This window comes from Atractosteus spatula, chromosome 5 (genome assembly GCF_055471065.1).
Source record: "Atractosteus spatula isolate fAtrSpa1 chromosome 5, fAtrSpa1.hap1, whole genome shotgun sequence".
Classification (NCBI taxonomy): domain Eukaryota; kingdom Metazoa; phylum Chordata; class Actinopteri; order Semionotiformes; family Lepisosteidae; genus Atractosteus; species Atractosteus spatula.
This window is the reverse complement of record NC_142710.1, coordinates 13,520,068-13,540,848: the sequence shown is the minus strand read 5'-3', so window position 1 is coordinate 13,540,848 and position 20,781 is coordinate 13,520,068. Positions and strand designations below refer to the sequence as shown.

The window sequence follows — 20,781 nt, the reverse complement described above, 5'->3', positions numbered from 1 at the left end:
AGGATCAATACAGCACACTGCCACTGCACAGAGAGAGAGGATCAATACAGCACACTGCCACTGCACAGAGAGAGAGAGGATCAATACAGCACACTGCCACTGCACAGAGAGAGAGGGGTCAATACAGCACACTGGCACTGCACAGAGAGAGAGAGGGGTCAATACAGCACACTGCCACTGCACAGAGAGAGAGGGGTCAATACAGCACATTGCCACTGCACAGAGAGAGAGGATCAATACAGCACACTGCCACTGCACAGAGAGAGAGAGGATCAATACAGCACACTGCCACTGCACAGAGAGAGAGAGAGGATCAATACAGCACACTGGCACTGCACAGAGAGAGAGAGGATCAATACAGCACACTGCCACTGCACAGAGAGAGAGGATCAATACAGCACACTGCCACTGTACAGAGAGAGAGAGGGGTCAATACAGCACACTGCCACTGCACAGAGAGAGAGAGGATCAATACAGCACACTGCCACTGCACAGAGAGAGAGGATCAATACAGCACACTGCCACTGCACAGAGAGAGAGAGGATCAATACAGCACACTGCCACTGCACAGAGAGAGAGAGAGGATCAATACAGCACACTGCCACTGCACAGAGAGAGAGAGGATCAATACAGCACACTGGCACTGTACAGAGAGAGAGAGAGGATCAATACAGCACACTGCCACTGCACAGAGAGAGAGAGAGAGAGGATCAATACAGCACACTGGCACTGCACAGAGAGAGAGAGAGAGAGGATCAATACAGCACACTGCCACTGCACAGAGAGAGAGGATCAATACAGCACACTGGCACTGCACAGAGAGAGAGAGGGGTCAATACAGCACACTGCCACTGTACAGAGAGAGAGGGGTCAATACAGCACACTGCCACTGCACAGAGAGAGAGAGGGGTCAATACAGCACACTGCCACTGTACAGAGAGAGAGAGGGGTCAATACAGCACACTGGCACTGCACAGAGAGAGAGGATCAATACAGCACACTGGCACTGCACAGAGAGAGAGAGGATCAATACAGCACACTGCCACTGCACAGAGAGAGAGAGGATCAATACAGCACACTGCCACTGCACAGAGAGAGAGAGAGAGAGGATCAATACAGCACACTGCCACTGCACAGAGAGAGAGAGAGGATCAATACAGCACACTGCCACTGCACAGAGAGAGAGAGGATCAATACAGCACACTGCCACTGCACAGAGAGAGAGGATCAATACAGCACACTGCCACTGCACAGAGAGAGAGAGGATCAATACAGCACACTGCCACTGCACAGAGAGAGAGAGGATCAATACAGCACACTGCCACTGCACAGAGAGAGAGCGGATCAATACAGCACACTGCCACTGCACAGAGAGAGAGAGAGAGGATCAATACAGCACACTGCCACTGCACAGAGAGAGAGGATCAATACAGCACACTGGCACTGCACAGAGAGAGAGAGGATCAATACAGCACACTGCCACTGCACAGAGAGAGAGAGGATCAATACAGCACACTGCCACTGCACAGAGAGAGAGAGGATCAATACAGCACACTGCCACTGCACAGAGAGAGAGAGAGGATCAATACAGCACACTGCCACTGCACAGAGAGAGAGAGGATCAATACAGCACACTGCCACTGCACAGAGAGAGAGAGAGAGAGGATCAATACAGCACACTGCCACTGCACAGAGAGAGAGAGGATCAATACAGCACACTGCCACTGCACAGAGAGAGAGGATCAATACAGCACACTGCCACTGCACAGAGAGAGAGAGAGGATCAATACAGCACACTGCCACTGCACAGAGAGAGAGGATCAATACAGCACATTGCCACTGCACAGAGAGAGAGGATCAATACAGCACACTGCCACTGTACAGAGAGAGAGGGGTCAATACAGCACACTGCCACTGCACAGAGAGAGAGAGGGGTCAATACAGCACACTGGCACTGCACAGAGAGAGAGAGAGGATCAATACAGCACACTGCCACTGCACAGAGAGAGAGGATCAATACAGCACACTGCCACTGCACAGAGAGAGAGAGGATCAATACAGCACACTGCCACTGCACAGAGAGAGAGAGAGGATCAATACAGCACACTGCCACTGCACAGAGAGAGAGAGGGGTCAATACAGCACACTGCCACTGTACAGAGAGAGAGGATCAATACAGCACACTGCCACTGTACAGAGAGAGAGAGGATCAATACAGCACACTGCCACTGTACAGAGAGAGAGGATCAATACAGCACACTGGCACTGCACAGAGAGAGAGAGAGGATCAATACAGCACACTGCCACTGCACAGAGAGAGAGAGGATCAATACAGCACACTGCCACTGCACAGAGAGAGAGAGGATCAATACAGCACACTGCCACTGCACAGAGAGAGAGGATCAATACAGCACACTGCCACTGCACAGAGAGAGAGGATCAATACAGCACACTGCCACTGCACAGAGAGAGAGAGGATCAATACAGCACACTGCCACTGCACAGAGAGAGAGAGGATCAATACAGCACACTGCCACTGCACAGAGAGAGAGAGGGGTCAATACAGCACACTGCCACTGTACAGAGAGAGAGGATCAATACAGCACACTGGCACTGCACAGAGAGAGAGGATCAATACAGCACACTGCCACTGCACAGAGAGAGAGAGGATCAATACAGCACACTGCCACTGTACAGAGAGAGAGAGAGGATCAATACAGCACACTGGCACTGCACAGAGAGAGAGGATCAATACAGCACACTGCCACTGCACAGAGAGAGAGGATCAATACAGCACACTGCCACTGCACAGAGAGAGAGAGGATCAATACAGCACACTGCCACTGTACAGAGAGAGAGGATCAATACAGCACATTGCCACTGCACAGAGAGAGAGGATCAATACAGCACACTGCCACTGCACAGAGAGAGAGGATCAATACAGCACACTGCCACTGCACAGAGAGAGAGGATCAATACAGCACACTGCCACTGTACAGAGAGAGAGAGGGGTCAATACAGCACACTGGCACTGCACAGAGAGAGAGGATCAATACAGCACACTGCCACTGCACAGAGAGAGAGAGGATCAATACAGCACACTGCCACTGTACAGAGAGAGAGGATCAATACAGCACACTGCCACTGCACAGAGAGAGAGAGAGGATCAATACAGCACACTGCCACTGCACAGAGAGAGAGAGGGGTCAATACAGCACACTGCCACTGCACAGAGAGAGAGAGGGGTCAATACAGCACACTGCCACTGTACAGAGAGAGAGGATCAATACAGCACATTGCCACTGCACAGAGAGAGAGAGGGGACACAGATAGTCTGAGTCTGAAGGCTGAAGGAACTGAGTCTCTCTAGTCTGAACTAAAGGCTAAAAACTGAATCTCTTCAGTCTTGAACAGACAAGACTACAAGACAGCTCAGAAAAACAGCAGACCTTCCAAGATTCGGATCCTGTGTCTACACTGTCTCCTGGGTTGGATCCCGTGTCTCTTTTCCATTTTCTCTATAGATTACCTTGCTGAAACCCCCAAGGGTGTGAATAACACAAGAGTTATGTTATGCTCCAGTGTGAGGCCAGTCTCTGAAAGGCCGCGCCTCGGCCTGCGTGTGAAGACTCCCCTGACGACACACCGTTCAGCTCTCCAGACTCACCTTGAGCTGGTTCAGCTTGAGCAGGTCGCTGTCCATCACGGCCTGCGTCCCGATGGCGCTCAGCAGCCTCCTCTGCTCCGAGCGGCGCTCCGACAGCACGCGGTTCGTACCCTGGCCACAGCGGGAGAGACACGCCGTGAGGGCGCTGGACACTCGACACAGCTCTCAGCCTCTGAGACCCCCTTACCGACCCTGTCCCCCGGCTCCCGTCTCCCGCTGACACACCCCCCCGGCTCCCGTCTCCCACTGACACCCGCCCGCGCTCCCGTCTCCCACTGACACACCCCCCCGCGCTCCCGTCTCCCACTGACACACCCCCCCCGGCTCCCGTCTCCCACTGACACCCGCCCTGCGCTCCCGTCTCCCACTGACACACCCCCCCGCGCTCCCGTCTCCCACTGACACACCCCCCCGTGCTCCCGTCTCCCACTGACACACCCCCCCGTGCTCCCGTCTCCCACTGACACCCCCCCGTCTTCTGTCTCCCACTGACACACACCCCCAGCTTGCTCGTGTCTCCCTCTGACACACCCCCCACACTCCCATCTCCCGCTGACACCCCCCCACACCCCCGTTGACACACCCCGATCGCTCGCGTCTCCCTGACACCCCCCTCCGCACTCCCGTTGACACCCCCCCACACTCCCGTCTTCCACTGACAACCCCCTGCTCGCTCCCGTCTCCCGCACACACCCCCCCCGTCTTCCGTCTCCCACTGACACACCCCCCCGCGCTCTCCCATCTCCCACCGACGCACCCCCCACACTCCCGTCTCCCACTGACACAGCCCCACGATCCCGTCTCCCACTGACACACCCGACTGCTCACTCCCATCTCCCACTGACACACCCCACCGTGCTCCCATCTCCCACTGACACACCCCCCCCACGGTACCGTCTCCCACTGACACAGCCCCGCGATCCCGTCTCCCACTGACACAGCCCCCCACACTCCCGTCTCCCACTGACACCCTCCACCGCTCTCCCATCTCCCACTGACACACCCCCAGCTCACTCGCGTCTCCCTCTGACACCCCCCACACTCCCGTCTCCCACTGACACCCCCCCAGCTCGCTCGTGTCTCCCTCTGACACCCCCCCACACTCCCGTCTCCCACTGACACACCAGTCCGCTCACTCCTGCCTCCCACTGACACCCCCCCTGCACTCCCGTCTCCGCCTGACACACCCCCTGCACTCCCGCCTCCCACTGACACACGCCCCGCTTGCTCCCGCCTCCCACTGACACACCCCCACACTTCCGTCTCCCACTGATACCCCACCATCTTCCGTCTCCCACAGACACACCCCCACACTCCCGTCTCCCACTGACACACCCCCACACTCCCGTCTCCCACTGACACCCCACCGTCTTCCGTCTCCCACTGACACACCCCCACACTCCCGTCTCCCACTGACACACACCCCCGTGCTCCCGTCTCCCACTGACACTCCCCCCAGCTCGCTCCGGTCGCTCCCCTCCTGTCAGCGAGGCGTGCCCCGGCTCGGCCCGCTCACCTGGCTGTCGTACTCCAGCTCGCGGGCCGTGACGGGGTAGATGTTGAGATAGACGTCCTTCTCCTTCTTGCTGATGGAGTAGTAGCCCTCGCTCCGCGCGCAGCCCGTCTTATGCTCGCGCAGCTGCCCGTCCTGCGACCTCTTCTTCCGCCGCGGGTTCGGGATGTTGGTGAGTGAGGAGGTCGTCAAGGTCAACGCCGACAGGGGCGGCTGACGGCAGACGGACGGCGGTGCCGACGGGCGCGGATGGATTAGGGGGTTTTCTGGATTACCGGGCTCTATTTTGACGGATTTCGGTGCTCTGCAAGTCTGGGGCTCAGCGGATCACGGGGCTCTGCGGATCGTGAGGCTTTGCAGATTGCCGGGCTCTGTGTGTCTGTGGATCATGGGGCTCTGCAAATCGTGAGGTTGTATGGATTGTGGGGCTCTGCGAGTCTGGGGCTCTGTGGATCGTAAGGGCTCTGCGTGTCTGGGGCTCTGTGGATCTTGGGGCTCCACGAGTCTGGAGCTCTGCAGATCTCGGGGCTCTGCTAACGTGGGGCTCTGCGTGTCTGGGGCTCAGCCAGCCACCGTCCCGCAGCAGTAAAGGATATTGGTGTGGTGGACCCAGTGCGTGTCGTTCAGCCAGTCTGTGCTGTGGTCCTCCTGCAGCAGCCGCTCGTAGGTCATCTTGAGAAAGCGCATGTCCTCCACGTCCAGCCCCGAGTTCCAGATGTCGTACAGGATGGTCATCTGCTCGAACTCGCTGCGCTGCTCGTACTGCAGGGCGGGGGGCGCCAGCGGGCCGCTGGGCGTGACCGTCTGCTGCAGGAAGAGCCGCTCGCTCTTCCTTAGCTCCTCACCCGCCCGCTCGCGCCGGCGCTCGCCCCCCTCCTCCTCCTCCTCCTCGTCCGAGTTCACCTCTCCCGGCTCCAGGTCCTCCACATCCACATCCTCCTCCTGCTCCGGGGGCACCCGGGGAGGTAAAGGAAGAAGTGGGGAGGAGGAGAAAGAGAGGGGAGAGGAAGAAAAGAGCAGGAGAAGAAGAGGAGGAGGTAGAGGGAGGGGGGGAAGGAAGTAGAGAGTAGAGGAGGAGAGAGGTTAGCACAAACAGCACTGAGCCCCCCCACGGCGTCACACACTGACCTGCCCTCCCCCGGGACGGGCCGGACTCACCTCCGCCTGCCTCCTCTTCCTCTGCTTCCGGCTCTGTCGCTCCTTCTGCTTCTGCTGCTGTTCCTGCTTCTCTTTCCTCCTCTTCTTGCGGCCGCGGCTCCTGACCCGCCCCCTCTCCTCCTCCGGGGGCCCGCTGCCCCTGCGCCTGGCCGGGGGGGTCCCGGGGGCGGGGGCTGGGGCCGGGGCCGGGGCCGGGGCGGCAGAGGCCAGGGTGCGATCGCCGCCCTCCGCGTCCTCGAACGCGGCGACGGCGGCCAGCGGGGGCAGCAGGTCCAGCGGGTCAGCCCGGGCTGGGCCCGGCGCGCAGGGGGCCTCCCCGATCACCTCCTCGGGCGCCTCCAGCACCCCGGAGATGGGATGGTGGTTGATGTCGGTGGGGGGTGGGGCTTCGGGTCTGGGGGCCTTCTTCTGGGCAGCGGCAGCGGCCGCGGGGGTGGGGGGCGGCGGTGGCGGGGCCAGGGGCTTGGAGTAGTTGTGCTCCAGCCACACGGCCAGCCCCTCGGGGTACGGGCCGGGGGGCGGCCCCTGCTCAGGCTGCTGCTGCTGGAGCTGCTGCTCTTCGGCCTCGTCCGACGTCTCCGTCTCCTCCGAGTCGGGGGCCTCCGGCTCCAGCTTGAGCGCCACGTCGGCCAGGACGGACAGGTCGGGGGGTGCGGAGGGCGGGGAGGAGGTGTGGGCCAGCTCCAAGAGACTGGACGCCCCCAGCTGCTCCCTCAGCCTCAGGCCCCGCGCCCCGTCTCCCGCTCCCTGCCCCTGCTCCTCCTCGTCCTCGTCCTCCGCGGCGGCGGGAGGCGGCAGGGGGGGCGCTGACAGGCTGACGCTGCGGGGCCGGCCCCGGGGGCGCCCGCGCAGCGAGGCGGGGGCGGGGGCGGCTGGCTCCTCGGAGGGCGCCTTCACCAGCGAGGCATGGTCCAGCGGGAGGTTGTGCACCGTGCGGCAGACCTGGGGTGCCGGGCCAGCCGCGGGGGGCGATTTGGGGGAGTCCTTGCTGGAGCGGCGCGAGGGGGACTTGCTCTGGGCGGGGGGCGAGGGGGGAGGGGGCGCGGGCCGCTTCTGGTCGTCGGGCCGCAGCGAGCGCACGGGAGGGGGCACGGTGAGGACGGAGGCGTGGGGCGGCGGCTGGGGGACGGGCAGCGGAGCGCCCCCTTCGCCCGGCTTGGTGGCGAAGGGCAGCAGGACGGGGGACGGCCGGTCCGGTCTGGGGGAGGGCGGCGAGGCCGCGGTGGGCGGCGCGGGGGCCGTAAGGATGGACTCGGGGGGCTGCGGCCTGACGGGGGACAGGAGCAGGGAGGGGGAGGGCGAGGGGGACAGCGGGGGCAGGAGCAGGGGCCCGGGCGAGGGCGCGGGGCCCTCCTCCGCGGAGAAGGACACGGTCTTGCGGCGCTTCTTGAGGGGCGGCAGAAGCAGCACTGGGGAGGGCTCCTCTCGGCGGGATGGTGCGGAGGCGGCAGTGGCCAACTGGCCAGCAGGGGGCACAGCTGCTTCCGATCGCTGCTCCTCGCCTCTCGCTGAAGGACAGAAACATAATCGAGGGGGCGTCAGCGAACCCTGGCCACAGACTGACACCAACAGCCTGTCCTCTTTTCCTGCTTTCATTTGCATTAGCTGTAGCACCATGGGCAAGAGGAGATCAGAAGCCACGGTGATATTACAGGTTTTAATTCAGGTCTGCTAAACATCATCAAATCGCTTTGTATGCGGATCATATACTGTTGTTTGTATCAACTCCAGAAATGTCCATTCTCCCTCTCCTAGGAGTTATTCAAGCATTTAGTGAGTTGTCTGGTTACAATGTCACTCACTCGCATGCTCACTCTCTTGGACTTGTGCTCTCACACAATCACTCCCTCGCACGCTCACTCTCTTAGACGTGCACTTGCGCGATCACTCCCTCGCACGCTCACTCTCTAGGGCTTGTGCGCTCACACAATCACTCCCTCGCACGCTCACTCTCTTAGACGTGCACTCGCGCAATCACTCCCTCGCACACTCACTCTCTAGGGCTTGTGCGCTCACACAATCACTCCCTCGCACGCTCACTCTCTTAGATGTGCACTCGCGCAATCACTCCCTCGCACACTCACTCTCTAGGGCTAGTGTGCTTGCACAATCACTCCCTCACACACACACACTCTCTGAGACTTATAGACTTGAAAACTCCCCATGCAGATGGACTGGGAACTCTGAGAATGGTCTCACCTGTCTTGACCTCTGCCGTCTGGGGCACGTCTGGTGCGGCTGAGGCCACACTGACTTTTGACCCATCTGGAATGGCGGCAGCAATAGCTGACGATGGAAAGAGACGCTCCTTCTCACTGAAAAAACACAAGGAAGGTGTTTTAGGAATTATCTTACAGCTGGGCTAACCATCACACTTTGCACTACACTGCCTGTTTCTCTGTCCAGCTACTGGGTCTACCTGTCCTTCTCTCTCTCCCTGTCCTCGGCGTCCGGGGCGGAGCTGTCCATTGTAGACTCATCCATGGTGTCGACCGAGTCCTCCCCCTCGCTTACTCCCTCCTCCACTCTAGCCCCCTCCTCCTCATCCTCTTCTTCGTCATCCTCCTCGTCCTCAGAGGAAGAGGACGATGAGCCCGAGCTGCTTTCCGAGTCGGAGGAGGAAGCACTCTCATCATCAGAGTCCACCTTCGAGGAGCCCTCACTGACAGCCTCGTCTGCAGAGAGAGAGGGACGAGTAAACAGACTGACTGGACACTCCAGTACATTAACACTGCACTGAGAGAGAGGGGTTAATACAGACACACTGACTGACTGGACACTCCAGTACATTAACACTGCACTGAGAGAGAGGGGTTAATACAGACACTGACTGGACACTCCAGTACAATAACACTGCACTGAGAGAGAGGGGTTAATACAGACACACTGACTGACTGGACACTCCAGTACATTAACACTGCACTGAGAGAGAGGGGTTAATACAGACACACTGACTGACTGGACACTCCAGTACATTAACACTGCACTGAGAGAGAGGGGTTCATACAGACACACTGACTGACTGGACACTCCAGTACATTAACACTGCACTGAGAGAGAGGGGTTCATACAGACACACTGACTGGACACTCCAGTACATTAACACTGCACTGAGAGAGAGGGGTTAATACAGACACACTGACTGGACACTCCAGTACATTAACACTGCACTGAGAGAGAGGGATTCATACAGATAACCCCCTACAGTCCATGTAATACTGTCATCTATGATATATATGGCCAAATCCCCTTTCACCACAGATTAATTTCTTGTTCTTGTCTATGTTATATTGCCCCCTGGGGATTATAAAACCATTCTCAGTCTAATAAATTAACTTTCAGAAATAAAACAGGCGAAACCTACCTTCCGAGTCCTTGTCACTGTCGTCGTCGTCATCGTCATCCTCCTGGTGTGATCAAAGCACAGGAGTGAATATTTTGTGGCCATTTAATTCCGTATTTCTTGCCGGTGGCAAAGCCACAGTGCAACAGGAGCACAGGCCTGGGGAGGGGAGCTGTACCTTGTCTGAAGAGGAGCCCTCCGAAGTCTCCTCTCCTTCGCTGTCCAGGTCGAACGCTTTCCGCCTCTTCAGTCGCCCTTTCCTTCGGGCCCCGTCCCCGTCCCTTCCTGGGCCCGTCCCGGAGTCCGCGTGGCCCAGGAGACCCATCCCCTTGTCCCGGTACGAGTCTGAGGGAGAAGGCCGAGAGGGAGGAATTGACAAGGAGGATCTACAGCATCAACCCCCTGCCATGCTCGGGCTATGATCACCTGAAAGCGCGACACAACCCATCACCCTCTACGGCAGTGGATGGGACAAACAGCCCTTTCAAGCCCTGCACACAGAGCTCTGAGAAAACCGTCCTCCGTGAGCAAGGCCAAAACAGGCCAATACCCACTGCTGGTCGAGGTACAGAAGAGAGCAAGCAAATACTGGAAATACTGAGAAACAGGGACCAGCATTCCTGCCACCACATGGCCCTGCTGAGCCTAGAGAAGAGCCCCCTCAGCCAGCTGGTCCTGAAGCTCCCCGACACCAACTCTAATCTCAGAATTCCCACACCTGTCAGAATCAGAATAGCTGCTGGAGGAGGAAACTCAAACCGTGTTGCAGCCCAATATATGATCTCCTGTCAGCCCGAGGGACAGTGAGCCTGTCTCTCAATAATAATAATAATAATAATAATAATAATAATAATAGCGTGTGACCTCCTGTCACAGCCTGAACAGTGAGCCTGTCTCTCAATAATAATACAGTGTGTGATCTCCTGTCCCAGCCTGAGGAACAGTGAGCTTGTCTCTCAATAACAATAATACAGTGTGTGATCTCCTGTCACAGCCTGAGGAACAGTGAGCCTGTCTCCCAATAATAATAATACAGCGTGTGATCTCCTGTCCCAGCCTAAGGAACAGTGAGCCTGTCTCTCAATAATAATACAGTGTGTGATATCCTGTCCCAGCCTGAGGAACAGTGAGCCTATCTCTCAATAATAATAATACAGTGTGTGATCTCCTGTCACAGCCTGAGGAATAGTGAGCTTATCTCTCAATAATAATAATACAGTGTGTGATCTCCTGTCACAGCCTGAGGAACAGTGAGCCTGTCTCTAAATAAAGTTTTATGTGTTTTATGTGTTGTAGCAGGCGTGGCTCGCTGGCTTAGGGTGTGAGAGGTCCCGGGTTTAAATTCCGGACGATCCCTTGTGTGCTCTTTAGGCAGAGCGGTGGCGCTAAGGATCTGCGCCTGTGGCTGTAAGCTTGCTGGTTCAAATCCCGCTGCCGGCAGAGGAATACTTTATTCCGTTGGGCCCGAGCAAGGCCCTTAACCCCAACTGCTCCAGGGGCGCCGTATAAATGGCTGACCCTGCGCTCTGAACCCCAGCTTCTCTCCCTGTCTGTGTGTCTCGTGGAGAGCAAGCTGGGGTATGTGAAAAGACAAATTCCTAATGCAACAGATTGTATATGGCCAATAAAGTGATCTTATCTTATCCAACTGTCCAATAAAACAGTGTCTACACTGTAAATGTCTGTTGTGGTTGTTGCGGTTACTTTTATCTGCTTTAGCAAGACTGTAATTACACACTGTACCAATGAAGTTTGTTTAATTTGAACTGGAGAGATGGGTTAATGGACACTGAGAAGCTTTTCTCGGTCTATGTGGTGGAAAATCAAAATCACCCGTGACTGCTACTTTTCCCTTTATGAGTGCATCCCTGATTTCATTACACAAAACAATGGAATTATAATAAACGCTTCTCTTCAAAAGGCACCTCAACTTCCACTTCATCTTCAGCACTGACACTGAAACAACCCTGACACCTCCAGCCTTGCCGTTGTGATTCAGTGCGCGTGGGCTGCCGAGACAGACCTTGACTGTTCTCGTTCCCGTACCAATGACAGGGGGAGCGCTCGTACGAGAACAGACCGAGACCACGGACTCTGGTCCGAGACCACCGGGGATACGGAGCTCAAGACGGGGAACCATGCGCACCCCGAGTTTGTCAGGGACCAGGGTGGGAGGAACTGTGGTCAGGGCAGTAGCGTGTCACCTGACCCTACGGTTTTGGTTTGCCTTTTGGCTCTGCTCCCTGTGTATCCCTGCTTCCCGATTCCCTCGGGATTCTCCCCCTCCTGCTCGCGCCCCGGTTGCCGCAGACCCTGGCCCCCAGCCCAGGGGGAGAGGAGTGCGAGAAAGGGCCGGCCTGACTCACCGTCGTCATCCTCATCGGCCGGGGTCGAAGGTCGCGGCCTCTTCAGGTCTCCGGCCTCGGAGAGCTCCAGCGGTTCCTTCCTCTTCACCTGAGGACGGCACGGGGAGCGTTAGACGCGGAGGCGCGGGGCGGACGTGCCGCTCGGGCTCGCGGGCCAGGCGCGGCTCGCTCGCGGTACCTTGAAGGACGGCAGCCTCAGCGCTCCCCTCAGAGAGAAGCCCTCCAGCCCGCCGCTCTTGGCCCAGTCGACCAGCGACAGCAGCGCCGCCTCGCGCGGCCGGCTCACCGCCGCCGCCGCCTTCTCCTCCTTCTTCTTCTCCTCCTCGTGCACCGGCGCCTTCACCACCGTCTGGAACGGCTGGGCGACAGACAGACAGACAGACATGCCAATGTGTTAGCCAGCCACGCCCTGTGTCTCACTGCCCTGTCCACCGTCCCCGCGCCCCATCTCTCACTGCCCTCTACTCTGTCCCTGTGCCCCGTCTCTCGGCCCCCCCTCTCCCTCCCCGCGCCTCCTCTCTCAGCCCCCCATATCTCTGTCCCTGCGCCCCGTGTCTCAGTCCCCCATGTCTCTGTTCTGTCCCTGCACCCCGTATCTCAGCCTCCTGTGTCTCCATGCCTGCGCCCCATGTCTCTGTTCTGTCCCTGAATCCCATGTCTCTGTGCCTGCCCCGTCTCCATGCCTGCGCCTCGTCTCTCCGTGCCTGCGCCCCGTGTGTCTCAGTCTCCCACGTCTCTGTTCTGTCCCTGCGCCCCGGCGTCTCCGTCCCTGTGCCCCGTATCTCAGCCTCCTGTCTCCATGCCTGCACCCCATGTCTCCGTGCCCCATGTCTCTGTTTTGTCTCTGCATCCCATGTCTCCGTGCCTGCCCCCCGTGTCGCCCCGTCTCTCCGTGCGTGCACCCCGTGTGTCTCAGTCTCCCACGTCTCTGTTCTGTCCCTGCACCCCATGCCTGCGCCCCGTCTCTCAGCCCCCCATGTCCCCGCGCCTGCGCCCCGCTGCCAGGGCTGTACCTTGGCCTTGCGCTCCTTCCTCTCCCACCACTCGTCGAAGGTGCCAAAGGCGATGTTCTCGATCATCTTGCGGTTCAGGTCCCTCTGCATGATGTTCTTCATCTCCTGGATGAGGGCGGCCAGCACCAGGTCCACCGTGGCCTCGTGGGGGTGCCGCTGGGCCGGGGGGGGCGGGAGCGCACTGTACCCGGGGTAAGAGGACGTCGCCGAGGGCGACAGGGGGCCGTAGAGGTTCTGAGAGGGGTGGTAAGGGGGGAACTGTGGCGGCAGGCAGTGGGGCCACGAGTGCGGGTGGGGAGGGGGCAGGGAGTGTGGGTGGGGGGGCTCAGGGTATCCGTAAGGGAGAGGCGCGATGGGCGGGGGGCCGTAGCGGTGGTCCTGGTCGAAGCGTGCCCCGTCTTGGTCCAGGTAGGCGTGGGGCGGGGGCGGGGGGAGGCTGTGAAGGTGGGGCGGCCCGTGAGAGGGGGGGTAAGCGCTGAAGTCAGGGTCCCGGATCTCAGCGGCCCCGCCCACCCTGCTGCCGGCCGCCCCGTTGCTGGCTCCTGCGTTGCCCTGGCAACCCCCCAGGCGCATCTGGTGTAGCCGGCTGAGCATCTGTGTCTGCATCTGGAAGGACATGGGGGCGCCGCCCGTGTACTGGCTCACCAGCTCCATGGAGCTGGCGTAGTCATAGACGGGGTGGTGGGGGGGCGGCAGCGGGGGGTACTCGAGGTGGGACAGGGGCGGGGGCAGCCCGGGCGGGGGCTGCAGGCCGAACCCGGGGGGAGGTGGGGGCATGTGAGGGGGGAAGGAAGGCAGGGGAGGGGGCAGGACGGTGCCGAAGTGCTGCTGCTGCTGCTGCTGTTGTTGCTGCTGCTGCTGCTGCTGCTGCTGCTGCTGCTGCTGCTGCTGCTGCTGCGCGGCGTCTGAGCCGGCGGAGTCCGAGGGGTCGGAGGTCGGGGCCGCGCCGGGGATGGCCTGGGGAGCCTGGTCAGGGGCGGACGGCAGCCCCGGCTCCTCCTCTTCCTCGGAAATCTCCATGTCCTCGCCGGAGGAGTGGGGAGAGGACTGTGGGATGGACAGAGAGGTTAGGCAGGCTGGAGAGATGAGCGGTAAAACGACACACACACATACCGCGGCGCGCCAGACTCACCTGCCCCTGGCCATTGTGCACGGGGGGGCTGTCGCCGCTCTCGGTCCGGGGGCAGGGGAGGGTCAACGTGGAGTGGGGGGTCTCGTCGGGCTCCTGCCCCCCACACAGAGGCTCGGGGAGTGCGGTGGCGGGGTCCGACGGAGGGGGCGGCAGGGCGGAAGAGCAGGAGGAGGAAGAGGAGGAGGTGGAGGCGGAGGAGGAGGTGGCAGCGGGGCTCCTCTGCGCCCCCTCCTTCCTGCCCGAGGCCCTCCGCCGCCGGCTCTCCTTCTCCCCCCGGCGGCCGCGCGCCCCCTCCGTGTCCCGGTCCCCGCCGCGGCGCCGCTCCCTGCGCCGCCTCTCGTGCTCCCTCTCCTGCGCCTCCTGCCCCTCCGCGCTCCCCTTCTCCCCCTCCTCCTCTTCCTCCTCCTCCCCCTCCCCTTCTCCCTGTGGCCGCGACCCCTCCTCTCCCTCCTCCTGCCCCTCCTCCTCCTCCTCGTCGGAGGCCAGGAAGGAGAACTTGGTCTTCTGCTCCTTCAGGAGCATCTCGATGCGCGAGTCCAGGCTGCTGCTGTGGTAGACGAAGGGCAGGCTCTCGTTGGTGGAGTCGGGCTCCGGCGAGGCGGCGCGCCGCCGCGGGGGCGAGGAGGAGGAGGGTGAGGCCAGCGGGGGTGGCAGGGGGGGCGCGGGCGGGGAGGAGGAGGAGGAGGAGGAGATCAGCGTGGGGTGGTGGGCCGGCGCGGGGGACTCCGAGGGGCAGTGCTCGGCCGGGGGAGGGGAGCGGGGGGGCGCCGGGGCCCAGTCTGTGGGGGGCTCGGCGGAGGCGGGTGGCGGGCTCCGCTCGGCAGGGAAGTAGTCGTCCAGGTGGAGCGGGCCGGCGGGGGGGCCGTAACTCTCGGCGACGGCGGCGGTGATGACGGAGGCGGGGGGCAGGGGCGGGGGGGGAGGGGGCGGCGCCAGCACGCGGTAGTCCCTGTCGCCGCCGGCGCCGCTGCCCCCCCTGCCCGGGGCCTGGGGCCGGAAGACCTGCTCCAGTCGGGAGGACAGCGGGAGCGAGGGGTCGGAGGAGGACGAGGAGGAGGAGGAGGAGGGCGGGAGGGGGTGGTCCTTGCCGGGGCCTGAGGAAGAGGAGGCCGCGGCCGGGGAGGTCAGGGAGACGGAGCCGGCGGCGCCGGCGCCCCGGCCCTGGGAGTAGCGCAGGTCCGAGCTGTTGGCGTACTCGCCGTCGCGGTCCCGGCTGCTCCTGCGCCGGCCGCCGCCGTGGTGGTTGTGCGAGTGGTGGTGGTTGCGGTGGCGCTGGTGGTGGTGGTAGCCCCCCTCCCCGGAGCGGTGCCCCGAGCTCGAACCCGAGCCCCCGCCCCCGCCGCTGCGGTAGCCCCGGTCCTCCCGGCGCTCCGAGTGGTGGTGGGAGTGGTAGGAGGACGAGGACTTGGAGGCGCCGCCGCCGTCCAGGTGGTGGTGGTGGTAGGAGCGGCTGTCGGAGGCCCGCCGCGAGCCCGCCGAGGGGCCGTAGCGCCCCGACTCCCTGCCCGGGTCCGGGAGGGCGGGGGCGTCGTACTGGGCCGGGTGGAGCGGGGGGGCGCCCGCGTTGCCGTATGGCGGGGGGTAGGGGGCGTCGCTGGGGAGGAAGGAGCTCAGGGGCGGGGGGTACGGCTGGCCGGGCCGGCGGGAGTAGGCCGAGTCCTGGGGCAGCAGCGGCGGCAGGTGTGCGGGGTACGGGTCGTCGTGGTAGCGGGGGGGCTTGAACCCCGAGGAAGAGGAGGAGATGGAGGAGGAGGAGCAGGAGGAAGACAGCAGGTGGTCTTGCGGGTAGGAGCCGCTCAGGCTGGTCCCGCTGAAGCCAGCGCCACCGTGCCTGGACAGAGGGAGAGGAAGAGTCAAGACACGTCACTGGACTGGGGCTGGAGCCCCTCTGATTGAGGGGGGCCTATAAGACTCACTGGACTGGGGCTGGAGCCCCTCTGACTGAGGGGGACCTATAAGCCTCACTGGACTGGGGCTGGAGCCCCTCTGATTGAGGGGGGACCTATAAGACTCACTGGACTGGGGCTGGAGCCCCTCTGATTGAGGGGGACCTGTAAGCCTCACTGGACTGGGGCTGGAGCCCCTCTGATTGAGGGGGACCTATAAGACTCACTGGACTGGGGCTGGAGCCCCTCTGATTGAGGGGGACCTATAAGACTCACTGGACTGGGGCTGAAGACCCTCTCATTGAGGGGGACCTATAAGCCTCACTGGACTGGGGCTGGAGCCCCTCTGACTGAGGGGGACCTATAAGACTCACTGAACTGGGGATCTCCAGGACTCCTGGGGTCTCGAATCCTGGGCTAAACCACTGAAAACTCCACCCTTAATTACAAGCTTTAAAAAGCACGTGAGGAAACACAGTGTCGTTCTACACAGCTGGGCTGGCCACTCGGCCGTTAAGCCAATGTCTGTCAGCTAAGTGACCAGTTAACAAGAGCTGCCGGGCGCCAGAGCTGACCTGTTGGAGTAGGCCGAGTCCTGGGAGTAGGGCGTGCCGGAGCGGGGCGTGTAGGGGGTGCCCCCGCCCTGCGAGGAGGCGGAAGAGCCGGGGGTATAGGGCCCCCCCAGCGAGGAGGAGGGCGTGTCCATCCTCTGATCACTGGAGAAGCCGGTGTCCACAGAGCAGGGCGTGTTGCTGCCCCCCGGGGTGAGGACGTCCGTGGACACCCGTCTCCGCAGCTCCGTCAGCTGGGAAGCAGAGGGAGAGATGGACAAGGAGTCAGTCTGGGGCAGGAGAGACCGCGAGGCGAGGGGAGAGGACAACGGGGAGGTCAGAGGTCAGAAGGCTAGCACACCGCCGGTTCATCGGGCTGGGAATTACACCCCCCTCCCCTGCCCCACGCTCACCGTGTCGGGGTGCGCCAGAGGGGGCAGGAACCTCTCGGACAGGGCCTTGCCCCCAGTGGGGACAGTCTGAGGCGTGTAGGAGCCGCTGACAATCAGGTCGTAGTACTTCATTCTCTGCTGTCCTGCACAGAGAGACACGAAGAGAGACACAGAGGGTCACTGCTGCTGCCTCACATATGCTGTCTAACCATATCTCCACAGCCAGCCTTCTACACTGAACTGGATACAGGGAACACAGAACCTGTCTCTGCTGTGAGTCAGGGCGAGTCCAGTGTACAGAGAGGATACAGTGAACACAGAACCGGTCTCTGCTATGAGTCAGGATGAGTCCAGTGTACAGAGAGGATACAGTGAACACTGGACTGGTCTCTGCTGTGCGTCAGGATGAGTCCAGTGTACAGAGAGGATACAGTGAACACAGGACTGGTCTCTGCTGTGCGTCAGGATGAGTCCAGTGTACAGAGAGGATACAGTGAACACAGGACCGGTCTCTGCTGTGCGTCAGGATGAGTCCAGTGTACAGAGAGGATACAGTGAACACAGGACTGGTCTCTGCTGTGCGTCAGGATGAGTCCAGTGTACAGAGAGGATACAGTGAACACAGGACCGGTCTCTGCTGTGAGTCAGGATGAGTCCAGTGTACAGAGAGGATACAGTGAACACAGGACCGGTCTCTGCTGTGCGTCAGGATGAGTCCAGTGTACAGAGAGGATACAGTGAACACAGGACCGGTCTCTGCTGTGCGTCAGGATGAGTCCAGTGTACAGAGAGGATACAGTGAACACAGGACTGGTCTCTGCTGTGCGTCAGGATGAGTCCAGTGTACAGAGAGGATACAGTGAACACAGGACTGGTCTCTGCTGTGCGTCAGGATGAGTCCAGTGTACAGAGAGGATACAGTGAACACAGGACTGGTCTCTGCTGTGCGTCAGGATGAGTCCAGTGTACAGAGAGGATACAGTGAACACAGGACCGGTCTCTGCTGTGCGTCAGGATGAGTCCAGTGTACAGAGAGGATACAGTGAACACAGGACTGGTCTCTGCTGTGCGTCAGGATGAGTCCAGTGTACAGAGAGGATACAGTGAACACAGGACCGGTCTCTGCTGTGCGTCAGGATGAGTCCAGTGTACAGAGAGGATACAGTGAACACTGGACTGGTCTCTGCTGTGCGTCAGGATGAGTCCAGTGTACAGAGAGGATACAGTGAACACAGGACCGGTCTCTGCTGTGCGTCAGGATGAGTCCAGTGTACAGAGAGGATACAGTGAACACAGGACCGGTCTCTGCTGTGCGTCAGGATGAGTCCAGTGTACAGAGAGGATACAGTGAACACAGGACCGGTCTCTGCTGTGCGTCAGGATGAGTCCAGTGTACAGAGAGGATACAGTGAACACAGGACTGGTCTCTGCTGTGCGTCAGGATGAGTCCAGTGTACAGAGAGGATACAGTGAACACAGGACCGGTCTCTGCTGTGCGTCAGGATGAGTCCAGTGTACAGAGAGGATACAGTGAACACAGGACTGGTCTCTGCTGTGCGTCAGGGTGAGTCCAGTGTACAGAGAGGATACAGTGAACACAGGACTGGTCTCTGCTGTGCGTCAGGGTGAGTCCAGTGTACAGAGAGGATACAGTGAACACAGGACCGGTCTCTGCTGTGCGTCAGGATGAGTCCAGTGTACAGAGAGGATACAGTGAACACAGGACTGGTCTCTGCTGTGCGTCAGGATGAGTCCAGTGTACAGAGAGGATACAGTGAACACAGGACCGGTCTCTGCTGTGCGTCAGGATGAGTCCAGTGTACAGAGAGGATACAGTGAACACTGGACTGGTCTCTGCTGTGCGTCAGGATGAGTCCAGTGTACAGAGAGGATACAGTGAACACAGGACCGGTCTCTGCTGTGCGTCAGGATGAGTCCAGTGTACAGAGAGGATACAGTGAACACAGGACCGGTCTCTGCTGTGCGTCAGGATGAGTCCAGTGTACAGAGAGGATACAGTGAACACAGGACCGGTCTCTGCTGTGCGTCAGGATGAGTCCAGTGTACAGAGAGGATACAGTGAACACAGGACTGGTCTCTGCTGTGCGTCAGGATGAGTCCAGTGTACAGAGAGGATACAGTGAACACAGGACCGGTCTCTGCTGTGCGTCAGGATGAGTCCAGTGTACAGAGAGGATACAGTGAACACAGGACTGGTCTCTGCTGTGCGTCAGGGTGAATCCAGTGTACAGAGAGGATACAGTGAACACTGGACTGGTCTCTGCTGTGCGTCAGGATGAGTCCAGTGTACAGAGAGGATACAGTGAACACAGGACCGGTCTCTGCTGTGCGTCAGGATGAATCCAGTGTACAGAGAGGATACAGTGAACACAGGACCGGTCTCTGCTGTGCGTCAGGGTGAGTCCAGTGTACAGAGAGGATACAGTGAACACAGGACCGGTCTCTGCTGTGCGTCAGGATGAATCCAGTGTACAGAGAGGATACAGTGAACACAGGACTGGTCTCTGCTGTGCGTCAGGGTGAATCCAGTGTACAGAGAGGATACAGTGAACACTGGACTGGTCTCTGCTGTGCGTCAGGATGAGTCCAGTGTACAGAGAGGATACAGTGAACACAGGACCGGTCTCTGCTGTGCGTCAGGATGAGTCCAGTGTACAGAGAGGATACAGTGAACACAGGACCCACCTCTGATGTCAAGCTGCACGTGGACAATGTTGCCCATGACTGAGGTGTTGTGAAGGTGTTTGACCGTCTCCTTGGCGCCCCGAGTGCTACTGAACAGGACCTTGGCCAGCCCCAGGTGTTTGCGGGTTTTGGGGTGAAACAGGATCTCCATTTCTTCCACTTCCCCAAATTTGGCGCACATCTCGGCCAGAAAAGGCTCGCGGATGTTGTCGTTGAGGTGAGCGAATGTCACTTCCTTCAGGGGGACGGGACCCACATAGTACTCATCCAGCTAAGAAAGAGGAGGAGACAGTGAGTACCCTTACATTAACACTGACTGGACACTCCAGTACATTAACACTGCACTGAGAGAGAGGGGTTCATACAGACACACTGACTGACTGGACACTCCAGTACATTAACACTGCACTGAGAGAGAGGGGTTCATACAGACACACTGACTGACTGGACACTCCAGTACATTAACACTGCCCTGAGAGAGAGGGGTTCATACAGACACACTGACTGACTGGACACTCCAGTACATTAACACTGCACTGAGAGAGAGGGGTTCATACAGACACACTGACTGGACACTCCAGTACATTAACACTGCACTGAGAGAGAGGGGTTCATACAGACACACTGACTGACTGGACACTCCAGTACATTAACACTGCACTGAGAGAGAGGGGTTAATACAGACACACTGACTGACTGGACACTCCAGTACATTAACACTGCACTGAGAGAGAGGGGTGAATACAGACACACTGACTGGACACTCCAGTACATTAACACTTCACTGAGAGAGGGGGGTTCATACAGACACACTGACTGGACACTCCAGTACATTAACACTGCACTGAGAGAGAGGGGTTCATACAGACACACTGACTGGACACTCCAGTACATTAACACTGCACTGAGAGAGAGGGGTTCATACAGACACACTGACTGACTGGACAGTCCAGTACATTAACACTGCACTGAGAGAGAGGGGTTCATACAGACACACTGACTGACTGGACACTCCAGTACATGAACACTGCACTGAGAGAGAGAGGGGTTCATA

The 20,781-nt window shown here is 59.7% G+C and overlaps 1 protein-coding gene across 1 annotated transcript in view; it reads right to left on the bottom strand.

The window, feature by feature from the left end:
• Positions 1–20,781, bottom strand: part of setd1a (SET domain containing 1A, histone lysine methyltransferase) — a 32,079-nt gene that overhangs the window by 8,366 nt on the left and 2,932 nt on the right. The window contains exons 4-18 of the mRNA XM_088916898.1: positions 19,728–19,998; positions 17,043–17,164; positions 16,654–16,883; positions 14,193–16,023; positions 13,061–14,107; positions 12,226–12,405; positions 12,048–12,135; positions 9,860–10,026; positions 9,703–9,745; positions 8,758–9,013; positions 8,538–8,653; positions 6,339–7,846; positions 5,777–6,122; positions 5,184–5,356; positions 3,668–3,778 (exon numbers count right to left, since the gene is read on the bottom strand). Coding sequence (XP_088773024.1) covers positions 3,668–3,778; positions 5,184–5,356; positions 5,777–6,122; positions 6,339–7,846; positions 8,538–8,653; positions 8,758–9,013; positions 9,703–9,745; positions 9,860–10,026; positions 12,048–12,135; positions 12,226–12,405; positions 13,061–14,107; positions 14,193–16,023; positions 16,654–16,883; positions 17,043–17,164; positions 19,728–19,998 — 6,489 coding nt within the window. The remainder of the gene's footprint in view (positions 1–3,667; positions 3,779–5,183; positions 5,357–5,776; positions 6,123–6,338; positions 7,847–8,537; positions 8,654–8,757; positions 9,014–9,702; positions 9,746–9,859; positions 10,027–12,047; positions 12,136–12,225; positions 12,406–13,060; positions 14,108–14,192; positions 16,024–16,653; positions 16,884–17,042; positions 17,165–19,727; positions 19,999–20,781) is intronic.